Here is a 27,032-nt window from a genome sequence, read left to right as displayed (position 1 = left end):
CCTCCATGGCCTCTGCATCACCCGCAGCGCCCAGCACTGTGCTGCGTGCACAGACAGTGCTCAACAAAGGCTTAGAAACAGGATTGCTGACTTGAACTTGGAAACAAGTTTATAAGAGAATGAAAAGGTCTCTTCTGAAATGTAAAGCGAGGAACGAGGAGGAAGTGCAGCGGAGCCTGCTGGAGACTGCCAGGATGGACATCACACAGGAGCTCACGTCGCCACAGAAGCCTGTGGAATCCCATAGCAACGCCTACTCTTAGTTTCACAACTTACACACTGTGCTCCATTATCTAAACGGCGTCTGTGAAATTCCCAAGGTGAATGCATAACATTTACTTTAAGGAAAAAGTAAGTATATAACACACCACTCAAAAGGATATAAAAATAAAAACCAACAAAAATAGGGGTATGTCCAGTAAGAGGGTTGGTTAAGAGTTACTCTCCAAATTTGATTAATGAGCACAATTTATAAAAGTAGCAGCCAACTGGAAGTGACAAGGAAGAACTGGATCTTCCTCTTAAAAGGCAACTAATTTTACAGCATCACTGTTCAAAAATAACCAGCCAGTAACTGATCAATAATTGTAAAGGATATGGCAAAAAAAGTGCCCTCCAAAACTGTGATGAAAAATAGCAATTACTAAAAACACATGGATAATAGCAAGAATTCACATAGAAATGATCCCAGCTGCAGGTGCTCAGGTTGCTGAGCAGCGTCCCCTGGGGTGAGACCTGTCCCCGAGCCCCGGGGGCCAGCAGCACCCACCTCGATGATCTCCGTCTGCGCGTGCTTCGTCCAGAATGCCTGAGGAGGGGTGGTCACACTCACTGCTACAAAACTATTTGGTTTCCGATCTAGCGATGGCGTATGCAGCTCACTACAAGCTATGGAATCAAGATGGGAGAGAAAAAAATCCTTTAAAATCAGGCTCTAGTTCTCTGTTCCACACATTCAAGAGCAAAGACAGTAAATGACACTCAAAGGGATGAGGCAATTACACTGTCCGTTGTCTCAGGGAGCTGATTTTCTTAATTGGAAACAATCTCTTCTCACTGCCCCCCAACTTTCCCCGACGCCATGGCAGCAGTGCCCTAGCTGAGGGGAAGGTGAGCCCAAGGGGCTTTCTGCGTCCATGGAATGGAGCACAGAGCCAACAATCTCACATGCACATCTAGTGTACTAAGCATTTTGGAATCCTATCTAATAAAAGAGTAATATGCAAATTGACCATACCTCCGCTACACCCACAAGCCATGCCCCACCAGCCAATCAGGAGCGAATATGCAAATAAACCCAACCAAGATGGCTGTGGCCATGGAGAGCAGGAGGGAGGCTTGGTTTCCCCAGCAATGGAGGAAGCCAAGCTTTCTGCCTGCCCTTGCCGGCCTAGGCCTCCACTCAATGCTACAAAGTTTCAATGATAGAAGATAAATAAATCCCAACAGAAATGGCTGCTGCCACAGAGCTGGAGAGAGCAGGAGGCTAGGGTTGCCCCTGGTGATGGAAGAAGCCAAGCTTCTGCAGCCCTGGCCGGCCTAGACCTCCAATCCAGGCTACAAAGTTTCAATTGTAGAAGATAAATAAATCCCAGATACCAGGGCGTCCCCTTGGGTCGCCGGGGGGCGTGGCCGGCCTGCAAACCACCACAGGCCCCTCGCCCAGGCTGCCCCACTCCCCAAGAGATCCCCCACCCTGATCCGGGACACCCTTCAGGGCAAACCAGCTGGCCCCCACCCATGCACCAGGCCTCTATCCTATCTAATAAAAGAGTAATATGCAGATTGAACATCACTCCAACACACAAGATGGCTGTCCCTATGTGGTCAAAGATCCTGCCCACATGTGGACACAAGATGGCCACCACAAGATGGCCAGCAGAGGAGGGCAGTTGGGAGGGACCAGGCCTGCAAGGGAGGGCAGTTGTGGGCGATCAGGCCAGCAGGGGAGGGCAGTTGGGAGGGACGAGGCCTACAAGAGAGGGCAGTTGGGGGTGATCAAGCCTGCAGGGGAGGGCAGTTAGGGGTGACCAGGCCAGCAGAGGAGGGAAGTTGGGGGTGACCGGGCCTGCAGGGAAGGGCAGTTGGGGGAGACCAGGCCTGTAGGGGAGGGCAGTTAGGGATGACCAGGCCTGCAGGGGAGGGCAGTTAGGGGCAAACAGGCTGGCAGGGGAGCAGTTAGGCATCAATCAGGCTGGCAGGGGAGGGAAGTTGGGGGTGACTGGGCCTGCAGGGAAGGGTAGTTGGGAGGGACCAGGCCTGCAAGGGAGAGCAGTTGTGGGTGATCAGACAAGCAGGGAAGGGCAGTTGGGGGGGACCCAGGCCTGCAGGGGAGGGCATTTAGGGGCAAACAGGCTGGCAGGGGAGTGGTTAGGGGGTGATCAGGCTGGCAAGCAGAAGCAGTTAGGAGCAATCAGGAAGGCAGGCAGGCGAGCAGTTGGGAGCCAGCAGTCCTGAATTGTGAGAGGGATCCGATTGGAGAGGGTGCAGGCTGGGCTGAGGGACCTCCCCCCCATGCACGAATTTCGTGCACCAGACCTCTAGTAGATTATAAGACTCAGAAGTGACTTACAGGGAAAATGGTCCTATTGCATGGACTCTAACATGTATCTGTAAAATGCACTGTGAAAGAAAAAATGACCCACTGCCGTGAGACTAGGAAATGCTACCGACCATAAGACACCCTGTTATTACAGAAAAACATGAGGAAACATACTCCATGGAGCTGATTACATATATGGCAAATCGAAGTTCAGCACCTGAAGAAACAGCTTTCCTGGCAGAGCAGTAACCACCCCTGAGTGCTTGGGCATTTGCTGGCTTTCGGAGTTCTCAAACAACTGACTTTGACCCTTTGTATCAGTGTTCTCATTGCCTTTATGGAGGAAAAAATTTTTTGAGGGCCTCACACTGTCATTCCTGCTCCCATCTTTCTCATTTGATTTTTAAAATGCTCTCTAGTGATTTAAAATTTAGAAATTGATTTTTACTTCTGGAAATTAATTTTGGTTCTCTGATTATCCCCTTTGTAATATCGTCTCATATATCTTGAATCTTCATTATTTATTGAACTAGCGTTCCCGTTGCAGGAAAAATCCTGCAATAGGGTTTCCTGCTGCACTCTACCCCGCCCTGCCTGCTCTCCTCCCTTGTCCCCCGCCCCGCCTTCTCCGCCAGCCCCCCTGCTTTTCTCCCTTCTCCGCCAGCCCGCCCGCTCTTCTTGCTTCTCCCCTGGCCCCGCCTCCGCTCCTCCCTTCTCCCCTGGCCCCGCCTGCGCTCCTCCCTTCTCCCCCGCCCCACCTTCTCCACCAGCCTGCCTGCTTTTCCCTTCTCCCCCGGCCCCGCCTCTGCTCCTCCCTTCTCCCCCGCCCCGCCTTCTTTTCCCTTCTCCCCCGGCCCTGCCTCCGCTCCTCCCTTCTCCTCCCCCCGGCTTGCTTGCTTCTCCGCAGCTTTGCTCCCTTCTGCAGCTCTTGGCTTCTTTCTACACTGTCTTGATATGCAAATTAGTTGCCATCTTTGTTGGGATAATTTGCATACTCGTCCTGATTGGCTGGTGGACGTGGCTTGGGCATAGCGAAGGTGCAGTCAATTTGCATATTTGTCTATTATTAGGTAGGATGCTAAAGGCCTGGTGCACGAGATTCATGCACTGGGGAGGGGGGGTTCCCTTCAGCCCGGCCTGCGCCCTTCCATAGTCCGGAAGTGCTCATGGGACGTCCCTGTGGGGAGCAGGCCTAAGCCGGCAGTCAGACATCATTAGCGCTGTTGCAGAGGTGGGAGACACTCCCGTCACTGCCACTGCGCTCGCCAGCCGTGAGCCAGCTTCTAGGTAAGCAGTGCTCCCCCTGTGAGAACACACTGACCACCAGGGGGCAGCTCCTGCATTGGGCATCTGCCCCCTGGTGGTCAGTGTGCATCACAGCGAATGGTCTTCCACCGTTAGGTCTATTTGCATATTACCCTTTTATTATCCTATTTAATAAAAGCCTAATATGCAAATTGTCCCCTTGCGAGTTTGACTGGGCATTCGACCGCTTGCTATGATGTGCGCTGACCACCTGGGGGCAGCATGGAACATGGTGGGCGTCGGTGACGTGGTGCTGGCAGCGGGCAGCAGTGGAGGCACTGCCAGCCCCGACAAGAGCAGGACCGTGGCGGGATGGTGGAGCAGGTGAGAGGGCAGCACCAGGCCAAGGCGGGTGCAAGCAGAGGCCGATCGCCCTGCGATCACCCTGCATATGGCGACCAGCGGCAGCAGGGGGCGGGGCCTCTGCCCGGCTCCGAGGCGCTGAGGGAGCCAGGTGGGGGACGCGGCACCAATTGGTCGCCCTGCAGGAGGGATGGTGGAGCAAGTGAGGGGGCAGCACTAGGCCAAGGTGGGGTGCCAGGCAGGGCTGCAAGGTTGGGGGTGTGAGCTGGGGCCCGATCCCCACAGGCCACCCCGAGGGACCTCACACGTGCACGAATTCGTGCACCAGGCCTCTAGTATAGGATAAAAAAATACAAAGAGCTTGGCTTTTGAGTTCTGAGAGTCATATACACCATGAAACCATCAACAAAGCAAGGCAGAACTTTTCCCTCAGGCTAGAAAGTTCCTCTATACTTCCAGCCTCTGCCCACCTCTGCAGCCACTTTCTGACTTCCATCACTGTTGTCTGCTCTTGAATTGCACATAAGTGGAATGTTTTAAGATTCATCTATATTGTTCTATATATATTCCATTGTATAAATGCACCAAATTTTTTTATCCATTTGGGTTGCTTCATTTTGAGCCATTATAAAGGTGCTATAAACATTCTTGTTCAAGTCTTTCTGTGAAGGTAGGTTTTCCTTTCTCTTGACAAGCACCCAAGGGTGGCATTTCGAGGTCACAGCAGAGGATAGGTCTCACTTCACAAGCCAACAGTTCTCTAAAGTGGCCGTATCATTGTACAACGCCATCACAACGTGCAGGAATGCCAACCGCCAACACTTGGTGAGCTTAGTGCTTATCTCAGTTGTTCTAATAGATGTTTTAATTCACACTTCTGTGATGTGAAGCATCTTTTCACCATATGCTTACTGTCCATTTTTATAACTTCGTCAAGAGTCTAATCAAGACTTCTGCTTATTTTTAAATTGGATTGTTGACTTTTTAATTGCTGGTCTGTAAGCAGTCTACTTTACAGCTGCTCTCTGTCCAGTATATGTGTTGTGAATATCCTTTTCCCAATCTGTGGTTTATCTACTCATTTTCTTAAACATTTTTAGATTTATTTTAGACTTTTAATTTTAGGGACTGGTAGGCAGAAAAATGTCCCTCCCCCCAAAAAAAGTACTCATGTCCTCATCCCTGGAACCTGTGAATATATTACATCTCCAGCAAAGGACAGCAGATGTGACTGGGTCATGGAATCCTCAGATGTGACATGGGAGCTCATTCTGTTTCGTCGTCTTCACTGGATTACCCATGCTGTGAAATTTCACCTCGGTGGGTCTCAGGACAGGTGTTTTCAACATGCAGGGCCTGGTAGGCATGTTTAACCCAGATACACATCCTTCAGACCTGACAGACCCCTGGCGTCATTGCTTGGTCATTTCCTCCCGAATTTGCTCTCTAATTTTCCATTTCAATTTCTCTCCTGTTTTCTATTTTGCTTTTAAAGTTTTACTTTCTGAGATAATTCCTTGAATATCTTCCATCCTTTATTGAATTTTAAAATATTTTCTATCCTATTTAAAATTTTTTAAATTATCCATGTTTTCCAACTGTTCTCTTTCTCTTTAGAGCATCCTGTTTTTATTGGATGTATACACCATCTTCTCTTGAGGCTATAAATTATAATCTAAAATATGTAATTTAGTATATAAAATATACATTAACTATATTCATGTAAATATAAAATTTATATAGAACCCACGTGTCGATCAGCAGAATAAACTATGGTTGGTGCACACAATGGAAGCCACTCAGCAAGGCAGGATGAGTTCTGGCCACAGAGCTGCACGTCCAGCGCGAGTCCAGAGCATTACGCGAAGTGAGCACAGCCGCACCCAGAGGCTGGGCACTGCATGGTTCTATTATGTGAAACTCGCGAGGCCTCGCTGCAGTGATGGAAACAGGCCGACGCTGACTGGGAGTGAGGCTGAGGACACGAGAATCCTTTGGGGCAATGGCAAGGCTAGTGGTTACATGCATAATATGCTTATCAAAACTCACTGATGCTACACTTAAAATGGGTGCATTTTACATACAAATTATAGCTCAATGTTGACTTAAAACAAAATGAAGGAAGAGTCAAAGATGACCAGACTTTGCGGAAGGCCCGCAACATGAACGAAAAGATAGAACTTGGAAGAACAGAGAACTTGCAGAAAATAGAAGACAAGGTCAAAGAAAGTACACGTCAGAGCAAGATATGCTGCACAGAGTCTGTTTCTGTTTCTGGTTCTTCCTGATGTTTGGGGTGATGTAGGACAAGGCGTGGAAGTGTGCTCACACTCTGCTGTGGAACTTGGACTGGCATCACAGCTTGTAAAGAGCAATAAAGTTCCAGGCTGGTGGGCATCCCGTGCACAGCTGTGCTCACTGCCCACTGCAGACCAGGCATCTCGCAAGGGCTGGGAACCCTGAACTAGCTTAGGAGCATGAAACCTGAAATGGGGACGCTTCAGAGTTTAAAATTTGGTAATAATGCACTTATATTTTTATGGGTTTAGCAACTTGTCAAAGTCCTTCTGTTTTGTTTAGCAACTTGTCAAAGTCCTTCTGCTTGTCTCTCAAACGGCAACACCTCATACGACCCATAAGGAAACCCGTCCAGCAAGGTCAAGGGCAGGCTCAAGGCTGGGCAGTTGGTTTACAGCACAGTCTGGACGAGATTCCAGGAAATCTAGTTCACACCATCTCGTGGACACCTCTGCCAGGCCACCGGCCAATGCTGACCACCGTCCAGGAGATGAGGGGAGGGGAGAGGGCCACGAGAGCCCAGTGCCTCCGGAGAAGCATCCCAGCTGACCCCGCCTTGCTCTCCTGCCACACTTCCCGATCCCAGGGCTGGCACAGTCTCTCTCTGATGCTCCGAGAGGGAGAGCTCGCAAGTGTCATCACCTCCGGTCACAGAGTAGGGAATGAGGCCTAGGAAGCTAAACTCAACCACACAGGCCTCCTGGCCAGGGGCTGATACCGCTAGCCCTAAACCCCGCTTTCTCACCCCTCCCGGTCTCGGCAGCTCGGGGTGGGCTCCCACTTCCAGCCCTGCCCTGCAGGTGTACAGTCCCCGGGCCCCCACCCACAGGAAGTCCGCACCAGCCTCCGGGTTCATCTTCTCAGCAACACGTCAGCAGCAGAGACGGTGGCGGCAAGTTCTCTTTGACTCGGGCCAGCAGTTGTGTTTTTGTTTTTGAGCAACATATATTGTTACCTAAAACAATTAAAAAGACACCCACCTAAGCTGAACTCTAAAATGGGTTCATCTGGATCTTGTAGATTTCCTGAATAAAAAAGAAATGACAGACAGAAGTCAGCCTTAATCAACTTTTCCCTGCTTTCAGATTTTATACAAAAAACACACAACCCCAACACACTTATCATTTCACCGTCATGCCACACACCTTAAACACATACAGTGATGTGTGTCAATTATTTCTCAATAAAACGGGGGCGGGGGGGGGGGGGAGAGATGGACTCCAACATTCTACTTATTTTTCTATCCAAAACTTATGTGAGATGATTTCTTCATTTTATAAACCTTTTGTTCTGAGATTTCTAAAAAGTCTCAGACTCCAAGACCAAACCCCTGCCTTTCCACGTCTGCATACCCGCAATAGACAGGCCTTTTACTGTGGCCTGGGCACTGGCAGACCGGCCCCATGGACACTCCCACATCATCTCCTGGCTGGAAACCTGCAGCAGACTGGCTCCCTCGGAGGCAGTGCCAGGGAGAGTGCTGGCTTTCCCCTCCCTATTCTGACTCACCCAGAGGAGGCCACACCGGGCACCCTCCAGCCCGGGGCTCGTACTGGCTGTCCACCAGGTGCCCAGGAGGCATGGCGGCCCTGCCAGAACTGCCAGGTGGGAACCACTGGAGCCGCCCCGAGAGGCTCACCTGCCAGAGAGAGGCCAAGCATGTCAGCTGCCACATCGATGGTGGAAGCCCGCTGCAGTGCACGGGCCCTGGCGCCATGGCGAGGGCTGTGCTCTCTTGCTGTCATGATGTCATTGGTGATGATGTGTTTCCTGCTCCTGGGTCAGACCACGCCTGATTCCCCGGGGAAGAGCTGTCATCCAGCCCTATCCCCTAAGGTGGCAGCAGTCCTGAGACATGGGAACGAACAATGGTGAGAAGCACAGAGATGGTGGCTGAAAGGCACTGGGGGATCACAGAGTGCGTGAGCTACACGAGCAGCACAGCAAGGCCAGGGTCCCAGCAGGTTGGGCGGGGGAAGAAGAGTCTGATGGTCTAGGTCTCTTCAGTCACCACGTTCCCTACACTCCGCAGCGTGCTCACACACCAACACAGCAGGCCCGTGGGACCCATACAGAAATCGTGTTCTCTCTGACAAAGACATGCCGCCTTAAACGATGTTTTCCATACAATCGTAAAATATGGCTTCTGAGATTTTATTTGCTTTATTCAGCTTTTCCATTGGCAAGTCTCATAGAATTTCATAAAATTTAAAGCAAATTTGCTACAACCTCTGTTAGGATACAGATGTATGAAGGGGTTTGCCACCCTGGCTGGCTGCAACAGCACGGTGGGGCACGGGGCAGACAAAGGCACATGCCCTCGCACCTTGCCCTCTTCTTCCCAGAGCTACAGAAACTTTACGTGGGTCTCGGTCCCGCCTTTCTTCCCCACAAAACATATACGTGATCCTCTTGAGAGCGGAGAGTGCTGCACTGGGGTGTGGCCATCTCTGAGAGCGGCCTCTGCCGGCTGGGTCAGACAGCCGCCACGTGGGAAGCAGCAAGAAGTGAGTTTCACATTTTCGCAACCCCACACATGGTCATTCCTGCTGTCTCTAGAAGGCACCGCCCTTTAGAAGGTAAGGTAATGAGACTGAGCAGAAGGGCTGGTTAAAACACCCCTCCAAGCCTGCGATTTCCAGTCGCCCTGTCTTCTCTCAGTGTGTCCGCACCTCTACCGGAAGGGCCCATGGTCCCGCTCTTGAGGGGGTTCACTCACCCAGCAACTTACTGGACATGTTTGTCCTTGGATCAGTGGAGACACGTGGCATTTCTTCATAGAAGCATATCCAATTCCATCACCTAAAAGTAGAAAGTTATACACTTAACAAGCTGGTCAACACGCAGGGAGTTCTTGTGAGAGAATCCTATATAATAAAGAGGTAATATGCAAATTGATCGTCACACCCTCACACAAGATGGCCACCCCCATGTCGTCACAAGATGGCCACTCCCATGTGGTCACAAGATGGCTGTGCCCATGTCGTCATAAGATGGCCGCCACAAGATAGCCAGCAGGGGAGGACAGTTAGGGGCGACCAAGCCAGAAGGGGAGGGCAGTTGGGGGCGACCAGGCCAGCAGGGGAGGGCAGTTGGGGGCGACTGGGCCTGCAGGGGAGGGAGGGCAGTTGGGGGGGACCAGGCCTGCAGGGGAGGGCAGTTGGGGGCAACCGGGCCAGCAGGGAGGGCAGTTGGGAGCGACCAGGCTGCCAGGGGAGGCAGTTGGGGGTGACCAGGCGGGCAGGGGAGGGCAGTTGGGGGCAATTGGGCCGGCAGGGGAGCAGTTAGGCATCGATCAGACTGGTAGGGGAGTAGTTAGGGGGTGATCAGGCTGGCAGGCAGAAGCGGTTAGGGGCAATCAGGCAGGGAGGCAGGCAGGTGAGCAGTTGGGAGCCAGCAGTCCAGGATTGTGAGAGGGGTCCCAGATTGGAGAGGGTGCAGGCTGGGCTGAGGGACACTCACCCCCCCTGCCCAGTGCACAAATTTCGTGCACCGGCCTCTAGTCTACACTGATAAGAGAGAAAGATGCAAATTGATCGTACCTCCGCGACACCCACCAGCCAATTAGGAGTGAGTATGCAAATTAACCCAACAAAGATGGTGGGTTAATTTGCATACACAGGCACCAAGCGACCGGGGGCGGGGTGATGCCAAGCAGCCTGGGTCCCAGACAGGCACCAGGCCCTGCCCCCAGGGTCCCAGGACCATCGGCAGCCAGCAGAGGCGGGCCTGGCAGCACTAGACCCCATTCCCAGGGTCCCAGAGGCGGTCCGGGCAGCACCAGGCCCCAACCGCAGGGTCCTGGGACCATCGGCGGCCCGGGGAGGCAGGCCGGGCAGTGCCAGGTCCTTCCCGCAGGGTCCCAGAACCATTGCTACAGAGTGAGAGCAGAGTGGGCGGCTTGGAGAACTTTGCAGAGTGGGAGGCCGCCAGAAGGAGAGCAGAGCGAGAAAGCTGGTGGCTTGGAATTAATTCACAGAAGAAAAAAAAAAAGATCATGGAAAAGAAATAGGTGTGACCTGTTTAGATTAAAGTAATCAGGTACATCTTCTCAGTGATGGTGATGGTAACATGTGAGATAGAACAGAGTGTGAAACTGCCTGGGGTCAGAAGCAGCATGTGGCCTCCAAGGGTGTGAGGAGTCCAGTGAGTGAGAGCAGGCAGGGAGTGGGACATGGGCGGGAAATTAGGAGAAAGAGGGAGCAGAGGCCAGATGTCCACCATGGTTTATTCAGATATATCTTAAAATAATTACCTCAGCATGCCCAGCCTGCATGGCTCAGTGACTGAGTATGGACCTATACACAAGGAGATTGAGGTTCAATTCCCTGTCAGGGCACATGCACGGGTTGTGGACTTGATCCCGGTAGGAGGCATGTGCAGGAGGTAGCCGATCAATGATTCTCTCTCATCATTGATGTTTCCAGCTCTCCCTCCCTCTCCCTTCCTCTCTGAAATCAATAAAAAAATATTTTAAAAAAATTACCTCGCAGCCTGAGTTTTCCCTAAATCATGTTTAGTTATGTTAACCATTATCACTCCAGGATTAAGCGGTGTCTGTGAATGGGTTTAACCAGCATTCCACACAGGTGAACACTGTAATTTGGTGATAAGAATGTAGTTACAATAGGTCGTAGTAATCTACATGACCCTTGATATTCGCTAAGGTATGTCAGAACATTGTACTAGGGCTAAACAGTGTACTTTACACTTAAAAAGCAAGTGTTTTCATAACATTTTTTCAGAAAAATGTTTATTAATGTAAGTTGTGCATTTAATAATCCTATACTTTGTTGTCTACGTATACACACACATACATACATAAAATTGTTATGTGGGCATAAATGAGTTGATGGAAGATAAATTAAGATTACATATGTCATTACCTAGCCCAGTCCTGGACTTATATTTAGTAAATATTAGTTTATTTCCTTCATCTTTTACATGTCAGGCACTGGATTAGACACTTTATTTGTATCTTACATAAGACAGTAAATTTATTTTATTTTGCCTTCATCCACATAAGAATGGGGAATATAAAATTATTTTCAAGTCTCACAAGTAACATTATTTTATACTATAAAGGGAAGTGTCTAAAATACCCTGGAAATGTAAGCTAAAATGAAATACATAGCAAAAAGATTTTATAACTTTCTATAGGAACGCTATGAACAAATGTTTGCCAGTAATTTAGATGACTTCCACAATTGGTGTAAATTAGTATACACAGTGGGGCAAAAGAGGCTTACAGTGGTTCATATGGAAAAAGACATGCAGCTTATGATTATTATAATAGCTTTATTAACTCTGTTTTGCATATTCACAACCGTAAATCTACTTTTGCCCCACCCTATACACAGGAGGTTTTTACAACAACCTGGTAACACAGCCAGTTTTTCCCTACCTACAACCTCTTGCCTGTCACCTGAGGCAAGGGCGCTCAACCTTGGCTGCTTATGAGGATCACCTGGAGAGCTCTTAAAGTCTCCGTGGCGTGGCGAGGCCTCTTCTGAGATCAAACAAACCCTAATCGGGGGCAGGGGCCTGGCATGTCTGCCTTGAAAGCTCCCTGGATGGTTTCAGTTGGGTGGGCAAAGTTGAGAACCACTGTGCCAGGGTCCTCTGTGTAGCAATGGAGGGCTATCTTCAAAAATGCATGCACTTGGCTTTTCAAAAAATGTCTGTCCCTTTTAATTCTACTCTATTTCAAGTCTTCAAAGAATTGACAGTTGCATTGTGAAGCCTTCCCATTTGACACAGCCTTTGATATTCAATCTGCTCTGTGCATAGCTTTATTATAGCTCACAGAAATAGTCATTCCTAATGACTATTGTCAGGGAGGAAAAATGAAATATTAAACTGAAGGCAAGTTCCTTGAGGGCAGGGAAACAGATGGATAGATGATAGATAGGTAGATAGACAGATAGAGGTATCCTATATAATGAAACCCTAATATGCAAATCAACCAAACGACAGAATGACTGGTCGCTATGAATGCTCAGGGCCTAACCTGGAAGGCAGACATCTCCTGAGGGGTCCTGGACTGAGAGAGGGTGCAGGCTAGGCTAAGGGACCTCCCCCCACCCCCAATGCACAAATGTTGTGCACCGGGCCTCTAGTACATTATAATTCCAATACCTAGAAATATGGGAACGCCACAAGCTATTCCATGTTCCTCTCTCCACACACCCATCTAACCTTCTGGCTCAAAAACAAAGGTTTTGCTCAAAGCCCAAATGAATGAGAACTAGAAAACACACACTCTGTTCTGCTCCAGGGGTGACCCAGGAGAATTTGAGCCAGCCCTAAAGAGCCACGTGAGCAGCTGAAGTGGATCAGGGAAAATGGGAGGTGAGGATCTGAGCCCCAGTCCTCCCTCTCACAGGCCTCGGGTCCGAAGAGAAGCTGCCGGGCCCCTCCGAGGCTCTGCATTTTGCTGTCTAAGATGAAGCTAGTTGTGCCCATCTCACAGGGTGCAGTGAGAACCAGACCTTCCACAACGGGAGAGGGCTCTGCAAACTCCACTGGGCTCCCCAAACTCTGCTGGCCTCCCACAGTTGCTGTGGCCTGGCCCGCAGGTGCCATTGTGAAGCAGGACCCCCCCAACTCTGACTCAGTCCTAGCACTGCTGGGGAGCTGTCGGGGCGAACCCGGGGACCAGCGCATGAACCATCTGAAAATGCCAGGGCCTGGGGCGCAGACCACTGGAAGAGCAGTGCCTGGCCCTGGGCACACTCAGTCCCTGGAGGCTGTGCTCCTGCCTCTCCCACTGGGACACACAGGGACCTTCAGCCGGGTGCCTCAGCAGAGGAGCACGGCCTGGCGGGGTCACAGGAGAAGTCACCAGGGAAGATGCATGTTTGCTGATATCGGAAAGCATACAAGTCAAAAATAGGCGATAAAAATGGGAAAGTACTTATAGTACTAATACCTGTGAACCTGTAATTTACAAATTAATTTAAAAAACTCACTAAAAATCCAAGCAGCAAAAGGTCAGAATTCATAAAAGAGTAATACATGTGGTAAACATTTTGAACAGGGGCCAGACTCATTCATAATAATAAAAGGAATGCTCACCACACCTCCATTCCCCTAAATCAGTCTGCCAAAAGCAGTTAGTCCTATTGAGAACGTGCTTTGTGGGGGACCTAGAGGAAATTCCCTAGGACTGTTCTGTAGTGCTGATGACATACTAGAGTACTACAAGCATTTTGGAAAACAATCTAACATTATTCATCAAAATTTGTCCACAACAAAATTCTCGCCAATGACCCAAGGATGCTTCCTGCAGTATTGCTTAGAACGACAAACTGAGACCAACCCAAGTGCCCACTGCAGGTGCCAGTGTGTCACCTGTGAACACTGACATACGGTGTTCGCATGATCATAATAAAGCCAACAACCACATGGACAGCTCTTCCACCTCATCAGCCACCAGGAAAAGGCACGTCATGGGCATGAGATAGCGCATACCCACTAGAATAGCTAAAATGAAAAGACAGCAATACCAGGTGTTGGTGAGGATGAGGAGTAATGGCACCTGATATACTGCTGGAGGAGGCAAGGGCACGGCCACTCTGGGAAATGCAGTATCTGCTCAAACCGAACACACGTCCACCCCAGAATCTGGAATTGCTAACAGAAATGTATACTTATATTCCCCCCAAAAGATGTGAAGACCATTTAGAGCAGTAAAATTTATAACAGTCAAAAACCAGAAACAACCCAAATGCCCACCAACAGCAGATGAACACAACACAGGTGACTCCTAGAAATGATGTCAAGGGAAGAGCCAGGCACACAGAGCGCCTCTAGGCAACTGTGTTTCTTTTGGGCACAGCCCAATGAGTCCTTGGTGTTAGAGTCCAGACGGTGGTACCTCTGAGGGGTGAGGACTGACGGAGGGGAGGAGGGAAGGGGTCCTACCTCAATAAAAAGTTTAAGTTTTTCAGTGGCTGCAATGGAGACAACACAGTATGAAAGATGTTTATGTCAGTTCTGCACCATGTGGGTTTTCCACGTACTATCCCACCTGTGTTCTGGTTACAGCCCTTCCTTAAAAAGATGTGCACAAAGGCGAAGAGCCAGAGGAGGCCACAGCAAGACAGTGGCCATGTCTAGGGACATGACGGGGGGACGGCTTCCTTTCTTGGCTACCACCCCCTTGCATCACTGAAATCTGCACCCCATGCTGGTGGAGGCAGAGGATGCACCTGGAGATGAATCAGCCAGGAAGGAGCTCTTCTCTCTTGAACCTCCCCCAGCTTGGCCATGAAGGTACAGCCACCTTCCCTTCAGTTGGGACAGCAGAGACTTGCCACCTACAACAGGGCTGCATCTCACCCTGACATCTCAACCGCCCCAGGGAGCTCCCATCGCCCTTCCCCTGCAGGGTCCCTGCCCACTCCCCCACCTGCCCTTTCCCCTAGGAGGGAGTTTAGTATTGAAGGCATTATGAGATTCTGGGGATAGACATGCTTCAAGGGGAACATCTACAGACTAATTTTACAAATTTGATAGGGTTCACAGATCATAGAAGCTTTTAGGTCAAAAAGACCTCAGAAGGTACTTGGGGGCATTTAATTAGAATCTGCAATTTAAGTCATCAAGACCCAGAACAAAACACTAATTTGCAGAGCTAAACTCAATTCCCGTATAAGTCTCATTAATTTAAGGTGATTCACCAAGGATTCCCATATTCCCATGGTCCCCGTTTTTTTCCTCATTTGAAGATTGAAGCTCATTAGAAGCAAAATTACTCTAAAAATAAAGAGGACAGAGGGGGAGGGAGCTGTTTGGAGGACTGGGCTGGTAGGAGGGAAGGGGTCCTACCTCAATAAAAAGTTTAAGTTTTTCAGTGGCTGAAGAAGACGGCAGGAGCACTCAGGACACTAACTGCCTCCTCTTCCTCACTCGGAGAGCCACGTGGTCCCGGCTGACGGACACTGGCCATCGAACCAGCCATGTGGGCGTAGAGGGAGAGGGCAGGGGGGCAAGCGAGGCAGCGAGGGAGGCTGGGACTCACACAGCTTCACGGGACCAGCGAGGCGGCACCACTGTCAGACGCTTCTCCAGGGGCCAGTCTTGCCGCCTCCAGAGACCAGGCACCTTGTCTCAGGCAAGGAAGGCTGGCCCCTCCGCTCAGTAGCCTCTGGGGAGGACTAGCCACGAAGCCCCGCTTTTTAAAAATTGATTTGGTTAATCCTCACCCGAGGATATTTTCCACTGATTTCTAGAGAGAGTGGAAAGGAGGGAGGGAGGCAGAGAGAAAGAGAGAGAGACATCAATGTGAGAGAGACACATTGATTGGTTGCCTCCTGCACGAGCCCCAACCAGGGCCGGGGATCAAACCTGCAACCCAGGTACGTGCCCTTGACTGGGAATCGAACCCGAGACTCTTCAGTGTGAGGGCTGATGCTCTAACCATGACCCACACCGGCCAGGGCCAGAGCCTGGCTTTTATTCATCTGATACACTGGGGTTCTTCTGGAAAGAACCTTAAAAAGGAGATGCACAGGCGAGGTCACGGAAATCCAGACACTTCCTCAGGGTCACGTGGAGGTGCAGAGTGACAACCCAAAGCCAAGGGCCAAGCACGGCTGGGCTGTCCTCCCTGCCCTTCGCAGCCCAGCAAGCCTCTCGCTGTCGCTGGGAGCCAGGGGCTAAGAGCCAGCCTTCCGGGGCCTCGCTCTCCTAACTCAGGCAGCAGGGAGAGAAAGTCAGAGAGAAAGGCTGAGTGAGTCAGCGCGTGAGTCAGCAGCCCTGAGGGGGAGGCACCTCCGGAGTCAGAAAGAGGAAGAGTTTTCTCTCAAAACCCCTAAATCCAGGACAGCCACAATGGCCGAGTGCTGAGGCATCCCACGGCTCACTGGCACCCAAACCTGGGAGAGGGCCGCCGCCCGCGGCCCGCCGCACGCATGCCCTGCACACAGACAGCACCCACAGCCTGTCCTTCCAGAGGTGCCCTGACACGGCTGCCGTCTGTCCCTCCAGGATGACCCGCCGGGACCCGTGTCTTATGAATAACAGACTTAACTCCTTGCTTCTCCCACACCCTCCTGGTGCAAAGACCAGGTTTTAGACAAACACCTGCTGGTAAACTTTAAACACCTGTGGCAACTGTTGCTCACCAGAGTCTGACTTTTTTCTGCCTCCGAGATACCCAACAGACAACTCCGGCCCCTTCCCTCCAGCACTGGAGAAGGCCTGCTCCCTCGCTCCCGCCTCCTGCTCCCACATTGCACTGGCTGAGGGTGAGGAGAGGCTCACTGTGAGCAAAGCTCCGGCTCAGAGAACACCGTCTAACACGGGAGTACACTGCAAACATCGGCCCAAGGCTGCTAAGAATTAAATGTAGGAAACTAATGGGCTTTAGGAAGTCAAGCCCAGGAAAACAAAAAAATGTGCTGTCACCCTAGCTGGTTTGGCTCAGGGGATAGAGGCCGGCAGACTGAATGGTCCTGGGTTTGATACAGTCAAGGGCACATGCTGGGGTTTCGGGCTCAATCCCCTACGTGCAGGAGATAGCCGATCAATGATTCTCTCTCATCATTGATGTTTCTCTCTCTCCCTCTCCCTTCCTCTCTGGAATCAATCAAAATGTATTTTTTTAAAATGTGCTATAGTTGATGCACATTCTCACTGGCAGGTCAAACTGCTGGGGCTGCTTCTCACTCCCCAAGCCGTGCTCTGTCCTGTTCACTGAACAGGCAGCAGCGGCAGGAAGCTCGCCACCCAATCTATTAACTAACCAGCCTCATTCGTTTCATGAATATGGCAGCTGATAAAATATAATGCCTAACCCAGATTCAAATGCACATCCGGGACTCCAAGGGGAGGAGTCAGTCACCGTGAGTGGGCCATGGCAGCCCTCTAAAAACCAGGCAGGCCAAGTCCCCTGGGTAGGACACGCCCAGACTGTTCAAGTTCCCCACCCCCCTTCCAGACCCTTGGCTTCCCATCTCAGTCACTGTAACTCCCACCCTTCCACTTGCTCTAGCCAAGAAACAAAACCAGTGCTGGCCGCTGGCCTCCTCCTCTCACACCCCACACCCAAGCCATTCTGTTGGCTCTACCTTTCCAAAGATCCGGACTTCAACCCGCCTCAGCACCCAGCCCCGCCGCCCTGGCTTCTGACCAGTCCCTCCACAGGCCCCGGAGACTGTCTCCACGCAGGACTGGCTCCGCCCTGGCCTCCGGGCTGCTCAGAGCTCCCCAGCTGCAACCCTCAGCAAGGCCAATGGAAGGCAGCTCCCTCACCCCTGTATGTCCTTCCTAAAACCAGTCTTCAGGACAGTGGGTCAAAACTGCAGCTGGGCCCCTAGTGGTTCACCTAAGAACCATGAGCCTTTCAGGGATTTTGTACAGAAACCAGTCTGAAAATAAGTCACCCTAAAAAAGTGTTTAAAGGTGTTCCTGCTGAGCAACACGGGGGCAGACCCGGGTCTGGGTGCTGGCATCTGGGGGACCAGAGACGTGTGAACGGGCAGCAAGGGTGTGGTCCAGGGGGTGCCAGCAGCGGCTATGGTGGGTAGGTGTCCTTGGGCTGCCTCAGCCAGAACAAGCCCTCCCACACCTTGGCCACTTTTCTAAAGCACCCACACTTTCTCATGCTATTTCTTCTCCACAGCTGGCAATCTCCTCAACAAACAGGGAAGGTCTCTCCTGGCCCAGGCCTTAGGGATGCAAAGATGAACAGGGAGGCTTGGGCAGGAAATGCATCATAAGAAACAAAAACAGAAGAGATGGACAAACTGAGGCTCACACTGGTGCTGCTCAAGCCTCTTCTGGAACCTCCCCTGTGAGAAGGGCTGGCCTGCAGCTGTCCACTTGCCCGCCAGGGGCACCCAGGGGCTAGCACCAGGGATTCTGAAGGCTGACGCTTGGGGTGAATCAACCCAGTGTTCCTGTGTGTTACTCCTCCCACTCCCCTGCACTCGATTACCACACCAGTTCCCAGAACACCACACACCAAGATAATGGTGTTACTGCCCGGGGCACTCAATCGCTGAGAGAGCCCCTGTTCCGTGCTGGAGACAACGCACACCAGTGCCCATGCCACGCTGCCCTCTCCTGGACATGACAATGGCTGGCTCCTGTCTTGCTCCACTGGCCATCGGCCACGTGGGGCCCCATACAGTGAACTGGAAGTTTGCCTGGATGCTGGCCAGGAAGGCCTCTCAGTGGTGCCTCAGAAATGTCCCAATGGGTGTGTAAAAGGCCTGAGGAAGCCATCCAATATTTATCAATGAAGACATGTTGCCATGGGGGCCCGAGAGCCCGAGACAGGACAACAGCACCCCGTGACCTGTGAGTGGGTTATTGCCGGGTGGGTTCTGCAAAGGCCTCACCAGCATGGAGGAAGGTGCTGCAGGCCCAGACACCCCCGCCCAGGGCACTCAGTCAAAGCCCGGGTCGGGAGCTGCAGCTAGACGAGAACTGACTCCCGAGCCTGCTCCTTCTCTTCCCGTCTTTGTCCATCCAAACGTAGGGCTGTAAGGCCTGGCCTGGTGCCTGCTTCTACCTCCCCCACTCAGAGCTGGCCATGTGGAAGCTGACGGCAGCAGGGCAGGTGCCACCCCCACTCGGCTTCTCTCCTCCCTCCCCTTTGGGAGGGGTCTGTTCTTTCAGCCAAGGGGCTGCTCAGGGCTCCTTGGGATCGCAGTGCACAGAGGGGTTGCCCTCCAGGGCCAGGGCCCTCACCCGAGCTATGGCAACTCCTCTGCCATGTTCTGATGTGGGGATGATGCTGTCACAGCGAGGGCGAGTCTGGTACCCCTGCCAGCCTGGGCTGGCTGGACACCTGGGCTGCAGGTGGAGGACCCAATCCCAATGAGTTTCAGCAGGAAGCCAGGTTTGTCATAAAGGCCCCGCTGGCTTACGGAACTCGAGCAGGAATATGGCTGACAGACCAATGTCGGTGGCACAGACGACTCTTCTAGGTGCCGCCCTGCTCACACACATCATTCTCCCCATCCCTGCAAATGACCTTGTGTGCATGGTGGACACAGGAAGCCGACAGCCCCCAACTTTAAACTCTCCAGCTCTAACCAAATGCATGGATTCTTCCTGAGTCTTCAACCCAGCTCTTCCCAGGAAAGGCAATCCACGGCCTACTCGGGCCACGTGCCCCCCTGGCTGGAGGGCGGGGGTCACAGGCGCAGGGTGCTCCCATTCGATAGAGTGTGGTTGGGGAGAGTTCCCACAAAGGGGGCAGGGGAGGCTGAAAATAATCTCACTCACCACAATTTGTAATAGTCAAATGGAAACCCTACAGCAAGTGTTTCTCTAACTTTTAGAGGAAAGTTAAAGATCTCCCAGTGTTAACTAAATGTTTTTTATATTGTTTACTAGATAACAAATAGAAAATTAGGTATAAACTCTTTTTTCTTGGAGCTCTTAAACTACTACAAAATAGGAGATTAATAACAGCAACAAACAAAACCCCAACACCAGTGGACTCACATTTACATAACGTGAAGGATGGGGGTGCTGTACAGAAACATCACACAAGCATAACCTGAGGGCTCCAGAAGGCGCGCCTGCCACACCCTCCATGCCACCCCCACCTGACCTGAAGCCAAATGCCCACGATGGCCACTTTGGTTGACCAAACGGGTACCTGGTCAAAATAGCAGCAGCCAGCAGCCTCTGTTCCCCAGAAAAATGAGGGCAGAGGAGCAGGGACGCGTCGACACCCCTGAACTACAAGCCGGGGTCTAAGGAGCCTGGGCAGTAGAGCCTCCACAAGTCGTTTTGCTCTTTTGCATGAAATCAAGAGAAGTATAGAGAAAAAGTGCAGAAGATGGCTTGCTGTGTGAAAATGCAAGACTGGAAAGCCCGCTTCCTGGAGTCCCCAAGGTGGGGCGCCCCTACGTACATGTGAACCCCATCAGCAAGGTTTCTCTGCTCTTTTTGTATGAGTACTGTGGGTTTTTGGTCATTTCATCTCTTTACTGTCCCCAACAGGTTTTAATCATTCACTTAGAATATCTTGGTTTATTAAGTGTGTAAAGTGTCATGTGCTTTGGGAAAGAGTCACGGAGCTACCCCGGTTTCCACTGGCAACACACACTCCCCAATCCTATATAATCCTATCTAGTAAAAGGCTAATATGCAAATCAACCGGACGGCAGAAAGACCGGTCACTATGATGCACACTGACCACAGATGCTCAACGCAGGAGCTGTCCCCTGGTAGTCAATGCGCTCCCACAGGGAGAGTGCTGCTCAGCCAGAAACCAGGCTCATGGCTGGCGAGCATAGCGGCAGTGGCAGGAGCCTCTCCCGCCTCCACGGCGGTGCTAAGGACACCTTGGGGGTTGTCCAACTGCCCACGGAGTGGGCCTAAGCTGGCAGTCAGACATCCCCTGAGGGGTCCCGGACTGCAAGAGGGTGCAGGCTGGGCTGCGGGACCACCCCCCCCCCCCCAGTGCATGAATGTCGTGCACCGGGCCTCTAGTAAAAGCATAATATGCTAAGTGTCCAACCAATTGGTCGACTGTTCGATTGACCACTCGACCAGCTGCTATGGTGTGCACTGACCACCAGGGTGCTGACGCGCTGACTGGTAGGTTAGCTTGCTTCTGGGGTCCGGCCAATCAGGATTGGGCGAGAGGGCCGAACATGCCCTGAAGCTTGCTTCTGGGGTCCGGCCAATCAGGATTAGGCGAGAGGGCTGGACATGCCCTGGAGCCCTCCAGCAGTCCCACCCTGGTCAGCCAACCTCCCACGGTCCCTCCCTGGCTAGTTGGCCCCCATCGGCCCCAATCGGGACTGGGCGAGATGGCCCCAATCACTGGCCAGGCCTAGGGACTCCACCTGTGCAAGAATTCGTGCATCAGGCCTCTAGTTCAAGAATAAAACATGCATCCCTGGCCAGGTGGCTCAGTTGGTTGGGCGTCGTCCCATGCACTAAAAGGTTGTGGGTCCAATTTCCGGTCAGGGCACATACCTAGGTTTCAGGTTTGATTCCCGGTCATGGGAGCATACGGGAGGCAACCAATCAATGTTTCTCTCTCACATCAAAGATTCTCTCTTTCTCTCTCCCTCTCTTCCTGTCTTTCTAAAATCAATAAAAACATATCCTTGGGTGAGGATTAAAAAAATAAAAAGAATAAAACATGCAGCCTCCCTCTCCTCACAAACACTCCCGCGTCCTCTTCCAGACTTGTGGAGGGAAAGTGAGCAGCTCACAGTGCTGGCAGGGACTGGACACGCAGACATGGCAGGCCCACGTGGGGAAACCAGGCCCTGACCATGGCTGGCCCACTCGGGAGACACTATTGTCCCAAAAACGAGCCTGGTCTTTCACAAACCTAACGGCCAAGTGCGCTCCTGGAAGGGAGGCTGAGCATCCGCTCCAGCTCCCAGACCCAGCTGCTAGGGCTCATCCCACAGCATGGCTTCAGGCTACTTCCAATTCCGGCACAGGTGCGCCTGCACCGCACCCTGAGTTTCCCACCAACACCGTGGGCAGCCGGCCCCCACCCAGCTCCTGCTGAGCCCCTCCCTCACCATCCTGACTCCGACAGGGCGGTGCGTGGGCAGATGAGGCGGTTCACTACAAACACGTTATTTCCTTCTAGACTGCGGTTGACAGAGCAGGGCTGACAGTAACTGGCGTGACTGGGGTTGGACAGGTCTAGTTTATTTTTATAACCACTAGGAAAGCTTGTTTTCAAATTCAAAGTGTCAAAGTTGGCTTCATGGGAGAGTATAAAATTTTGTGAGTAGCAACAAAATCCCATAAAGGGCTATAAATGCAAAGCCACAACCACAGATCGATGAAATGCTGGGAAGACAAGTTATTTCTGGAACACGGCAGCAAGCCAGGAGCCCAGGGACAGCCTGCCCAAGGCCTCCACAGGGGCGGCTCCCAACCAGTCTCATTTTAGCTTCCACACCAAGAAACCGTAATTGGGGAGAGAAGTCTCGTCTCTGCCCACCCTGGAAACAAGGCGATCACACATACTCTGGCAAGGCGGTCCAGTACCTGCAAAACTGGAATCCTGTTTTAACCAATCACCGTTGGGGGGACACACAGAGAAGACGCTGAAAAGGCCTTCAGTGCCTCAAATGCTCATGTAGAAATAAAAGCAAGCAGTCTGATTTTGACATGAGACCTCTCCCTGGGAGCCTGCCCACAGCTCTTATTGCAAAGCTGATGGTGACAGGAATGATAAAAACCCAAGAAAAGTAATTTTAAAAAGAGAGCCACCGGCAGTGCCTCCGAGGCCCGTGCCTGCTTCCTCAGACAGCGCCCAGGCGGCCCACCGGAGCTCGGTGAGTGCGCGCCACCAGGCAGGGAGAAGTGCTGCTGCGGGCAGCATGTCATGCTGGGCAGCAATGTCTGTGTGGCTCCTCTCCCCGACTGGTGAGGGACCAGGGGGCAGAGGACGGACAGCAGCACTGGGGCGTTTCAGTCCTCAGCTGGCAAGCCTGGCCGATGGCCTGCAACATGCTGCCTCTGACAGGAGTGTTCATGGAGCCTGATTTGTTCAACAGGTGCCTCACCAGTAACTTAGAGAGGACATGCAGATGAGTCCGAAGCAGCCCCTGCCGGCAAGGATCCAACAGTATAGCAAGGGAGTGAGAGACATTCAGACAAGACAACACAAAGATAAAATGTAATGCATGCCCCAGGCTATGGTGGGGGGTGAGGAAGAAACCTTAAATCTGGCCAGATGATCCTGAGGCAGTGCAGATAGATCTGACTTCAAAAAGCATAGGCATGACCATTAACCCCGGGAGCAGGGAAGCCCAGCATTCTAAGGGACAGAGAAAACGGGCTGTAGGGCCAGCCCAGGGTCAATTCTGGGGAACCACTAATACCAGGCCATGGGGTGCACTTTAGCTAGCAGGCAATGAAGAACTCTCTGGAATCTTACTCAGTCAAATAAATCTGAAAAGTCTTGAAACTCCCCTGAACGCTCGTACTGAGCTTTAGGAAAGAACCTCTCACTTCCTGGTACAAACCCGCTCAGGCCTGGTAAAGCTGGGCCACGCTGTGGCATGAGGCGGACAGGCCATATCTACATCCAACACACAGGAACACCGTTCTCGTCCTGCCAGGACTCCGGGGGCTCCGAAGGCCATCAGCACAACCCTAAAGTCAGGCACACTCACTACCTATGAAGGAAGTACTATCCAATTCTGCAGTAAAAAACAAAACCCAGGTTACTTTTGAAACCAGTGTCGGGAAGCTGCTGCGGGACCTGGTGGCCATCTGTGGTGGTACGTGCCACGTCGGTGGGTCTACATGGGAGTGCCAACATCGTGGCCGAGTTCTTCTCATTTGGCATCAAGAGCATTTTATATCAGCGTGGCATTTATCCATCTAAAACCTTTACTCAAGTGCAGAAATACGGACTTACCTTGCTGTAACTACTGATCCTGAGCTCATGAAATACCCAAACACTGTGAGGGAACTGAGAGACTGGTTATACGAATGTTCAGTTCAGAAACATGTGGCAGTCATCTCGAATACTGAAAGCGGGGAGGTGCTTGTAAGATGACAGTTTGATATTGAGTGTGACGAGACGGCCAAAGGTGACAGGGCACCTAGAGAAAATTCTCGGAAAGCTATCCAAGGTGAAATCTGCTCGGTGATCAGATAGATCACAGCCACAGACATTTCTGTCACCACTGGAAGTTTCTTGTTCATGTGAACTACTGATTTATACAAAGATGTAGTTGTCCCTAAAAAGTGGGAAGAGTCGGAACCACAGTTCATCACCAATTCAGAGTAAGTCCGTCTGCATTCCTTCACAACTACAATCCACGAAGCAAACAGCACAGTGGCCTACAAAATCCTGTCCATGACTGGAGAGGGGACAAGAACGGTGATGAAATTCTCAAATGTGTATTTCCTGAAACCCAGTCAACTACAGTTCATGTTTTATTCCACTGACTAATTTTTAGATGGGGAAAGCAACACTGTCACTTACTGAACTGCACATAATTGTCCCGTTTTTTTGGTACCTGCTTAACTTTCCATAGGCTTGACATAATTTTTTGCACACTGTTCAAAAGGGAACCAGCAGATTTACATCAGCACTACAATTAATGTCAACTCCTTTGAAGGTGGTAACTGAAGATGGAAAACTTTTGATCGCGAGCTCAATGTCTTCCTAAATCAGACTTTTTGGTCAAGTGGCTTGATTCAGAATATAGGTAAATATGAAATACAGCAAAAGAAATCTGAATATTTGGAGTATTTATTTATGCCTAAAGTAACTGATAATCCACAATAACAAAATATTGCTATGAGGTCCTTTTGCCTTTTATTTCATTTGTATAATTTCCTAATTTTAAGAAAATCTCCAATTATTTTATTTTAACGTATATAACTTACACCTACAAAACTATATCACTATTTCTTTTTTTAAAATATTTTTCTTTATTAAGGTATTACATATGTGTCCTTATCGTCCGCCCCCCACCCCGCCGCCCCACCTCATGCCCTCACCCCCCTGTTGTCTGTGTCCATTTGTTAGGCTTATATGCATGCATACAAGTCCTTTGGTTGATCTCTCCACCTTACCCCCACCCTCCCCTACCTTCCCTCTGAGGTTTGACCGTCTGATCAATGCTTCTCTGTCTCTGGATCTGTTTTTGTTCATCAGTATATGTTGTTCATTAAATTCCATAAATGAGTGAGGTCATGTGATATTTATCTTTCTCTGACTGGCTTATTTCACTTAGCATAATGCTCTCCAGTTCCATCCATGCTGTTGCAAATGGTAATAACTCCTTTTTTACTGCAGTGTAGTATTCCATTGTGTAGATGTACCACTTTTTAATCGACTCATCTGCTGATGGGCACTTAGGCTGTTTCCAAATCTTAGCTATGGTAAACTGTTATATCACTATTTCTATTGTCTAAATTCCAGTGATAAAGAACACTTAAAAATGTCTTTTGGTGTTTTATAAAATCAAGCTTTAAATGACAATGATAAAGTTAAATGTATATGTTTTTCAAAACAAAACAAAAGCCCAAATCAACAACCACAAAAGGAAATAAGAAGACCACTTGGTAAGTGCCTTCAGTGCCAAGTCTATTAGCAAATACCTACCCAGGGCCACCCTCTGCCTCCAGGCAGCCCTCCCAGGAGACGCGCCTAAGTGTGCAGTAGAGAGATTGCTCGCGAGTGGCCAGAGTCAGCTTCCCTTTCTGTCACTGTGGCCTTGCTCCAGAGAGATTCCTAAGCTGGTTCCACCTTTGTTTATAAAAAGAATGCTGACAATCAGATATCCAAATAATAATAAGAAAAACGTCAAAAGGTACTTCTGTCATTATTTCTTTTTCGGCAAAATTCACAGCTGAGTTCTGAAATACAGATAGAGAAGACACTGAGAACAAAGACCCCATGAAATATCTCCCTGTCACATATCACTATTTTAAAATTAGCACTGCCATGAGCAAGGACAGAGAAAACTAATTAAAATCTCTACTGTGCTTTCACTTTTATTTTTAACATTCTTGAAAATTGGGTAATAAAGAGATCAGGGAAAATGTGCCTTAAAAATTCATTTTTTAGAACTGCTCCCATCTCCCATTAGAAGAAATTACTAAAAACACTAAAAAGTGAAGCTAGCATGCAACAAGCCATCTGCAAGCCACCTGAGGCCCTGCCTCCTTCAGGGCAGGCCCGGATGCTGATGGGAGGCCCGGGTAGCAAGCCCCCATCAGATTTGAAATGTTGTCCCCGTCAGCCCAACACAGGCCCGCCCCACCGAACACCCCAGGACTATCATCCAGCACCATCGCCAGGGTTCAGTGAAGACTAGGTTCTGGACAGGGCCAGATGCAAACCCATCAGGCAGGTGTGAAAAAGATCTGTGCAGAATACTGTGCAGGAGGAAGCAGGCACTAATGGACGAAGACAACGGAAGTCCTGGATCTGTCAGAGACCCTGCACTGGCCGGAGCTCCTAATAGCAATGCCGCTGAAAGTCCGCAGCATCTCGCAGCGAAGCTGTGCCTATGCCCAGCCCATCCATCAACCACAGATGAGAGGCAGAGAAATGGCACGGAAGCAACGGATGTGGAGTCAGGGCCCTTGCTCTTGGTCTGGTTTGGATTTTAATTCAGCTACCAGATCCCGGGCAGATTACAAACTCTGGGCACTTCAGATGTGGTCCTGGGCCCGATCTGCTGTCCTACACTGTGCAGTGCCCAAGAGGTGTGCACTGTGTGTCCTGTGCTCTGTCATCTGCTCCTCGCAACGAAGCCTGCCCAGGCCACAGGCATTATCTTCTACTAGAAGCCCGGTGCACGAAATTGGTGCACGGCGGAGGGTTGTCCCTCAGCCCAGCCTGTACCCTCTCCAATCTGGGACTCCTGGAGGGATGTCCGACTGCCCATTTAGGCCCGATCCCTGGGATCGGGCAGTCGGACATCCCTCTCACAATCCAGGACTGCTGGCTCCCAACTGCTTGCCTGCCTGCCTTCCTGATTGCCCCTAACCGCTTCTGCCTGCCAGCCTGATCACCCCCTAACCACTCCGCTGCCAGCCTGGTTGATGCTTAACTGCTCCCCTGCCAGCCTGTTTGCCCCCAACTTCCCTCCTCTGCCAGCCTGGT

General features: G+C 50.9%; 1 protein-coding gene and 1 pseudogene across 6 annotated transcripts in view; one reads left to right on the top strand and one right to left on the bottom strand.

The window, feature by feature from the left end:
• The window catches only part of INPP4A (inositol polyphosphate-4-phosphatase type I A), a 122,921-nt gene that overhangs the window by 50,551 nt on the left and 45,338 nt on the right, over nucleotides 1-27,032 (bottom strand). For 4 of the 5 annotated variants that reach the window (XM_079792052.1, XM_079792054.1, XM_079792056.1 and 1 more), the window contains exons 2-5: nucleotides 9,180-9,250; nucleotides 8,088-8,296; nucleotides 7,429-7,473; nucleotides 770-888 (exon numbers count right to left, since the gene is read on the bottom strand). In XM_079792052.1, the coding sequence (XP_079648178.1) occupies nucleotides 770-888; nucleotides 7,429-7,473; nucleotides 8,088-8,193 (270 nt within the window). In that variant the 5' untranslated portion in view covers nucleotides 8,194-8,296; nucleotides 9,180-9,250. Of the gene's footprint in view, nucleotides 1-769; nucleotides 889-7,428; nucleotides 7,474-8,087; nucleotides 8,297-9,167; nucleotides 9,251-27,032 lie in introns of all 5 variants that reach the window. The other variant, XM_079792053.1, reaches the window with a different exon arrangement.
• Nucleotides 18,712-24,362, top strand: LOC307111969 (mitotic spindle assembly checkpoint protein MAD2A-like; annotated as a pseudogene). The gene is made up of 2 exons: nucleotides 18,712-18,757; nucleotides 23,642-24,362. The product of its transcript is annotated as a mitotic spindle assembly checkpoint protein MAD2A-like (transcript).

This window comes from Cnephaeus nilssonii, assembly GCF_951640355.1.
Source record: "Cnephaeus nilssonii genome assembly, chromosome: 15".
Taxonomy (NCBI): domain Eukaryota; kingdom Metazoa; phylum Chordata; class Mammalia; order Chiroptera; family Vespertilionidae; genus Cnephaeus; species Cnephaeus nilssonii.
The sequence above is the reverse complement of the archived record's forward strand: the minus strand, read 5'-3'. Positions and strand labels throughout refer to the sequence as shown.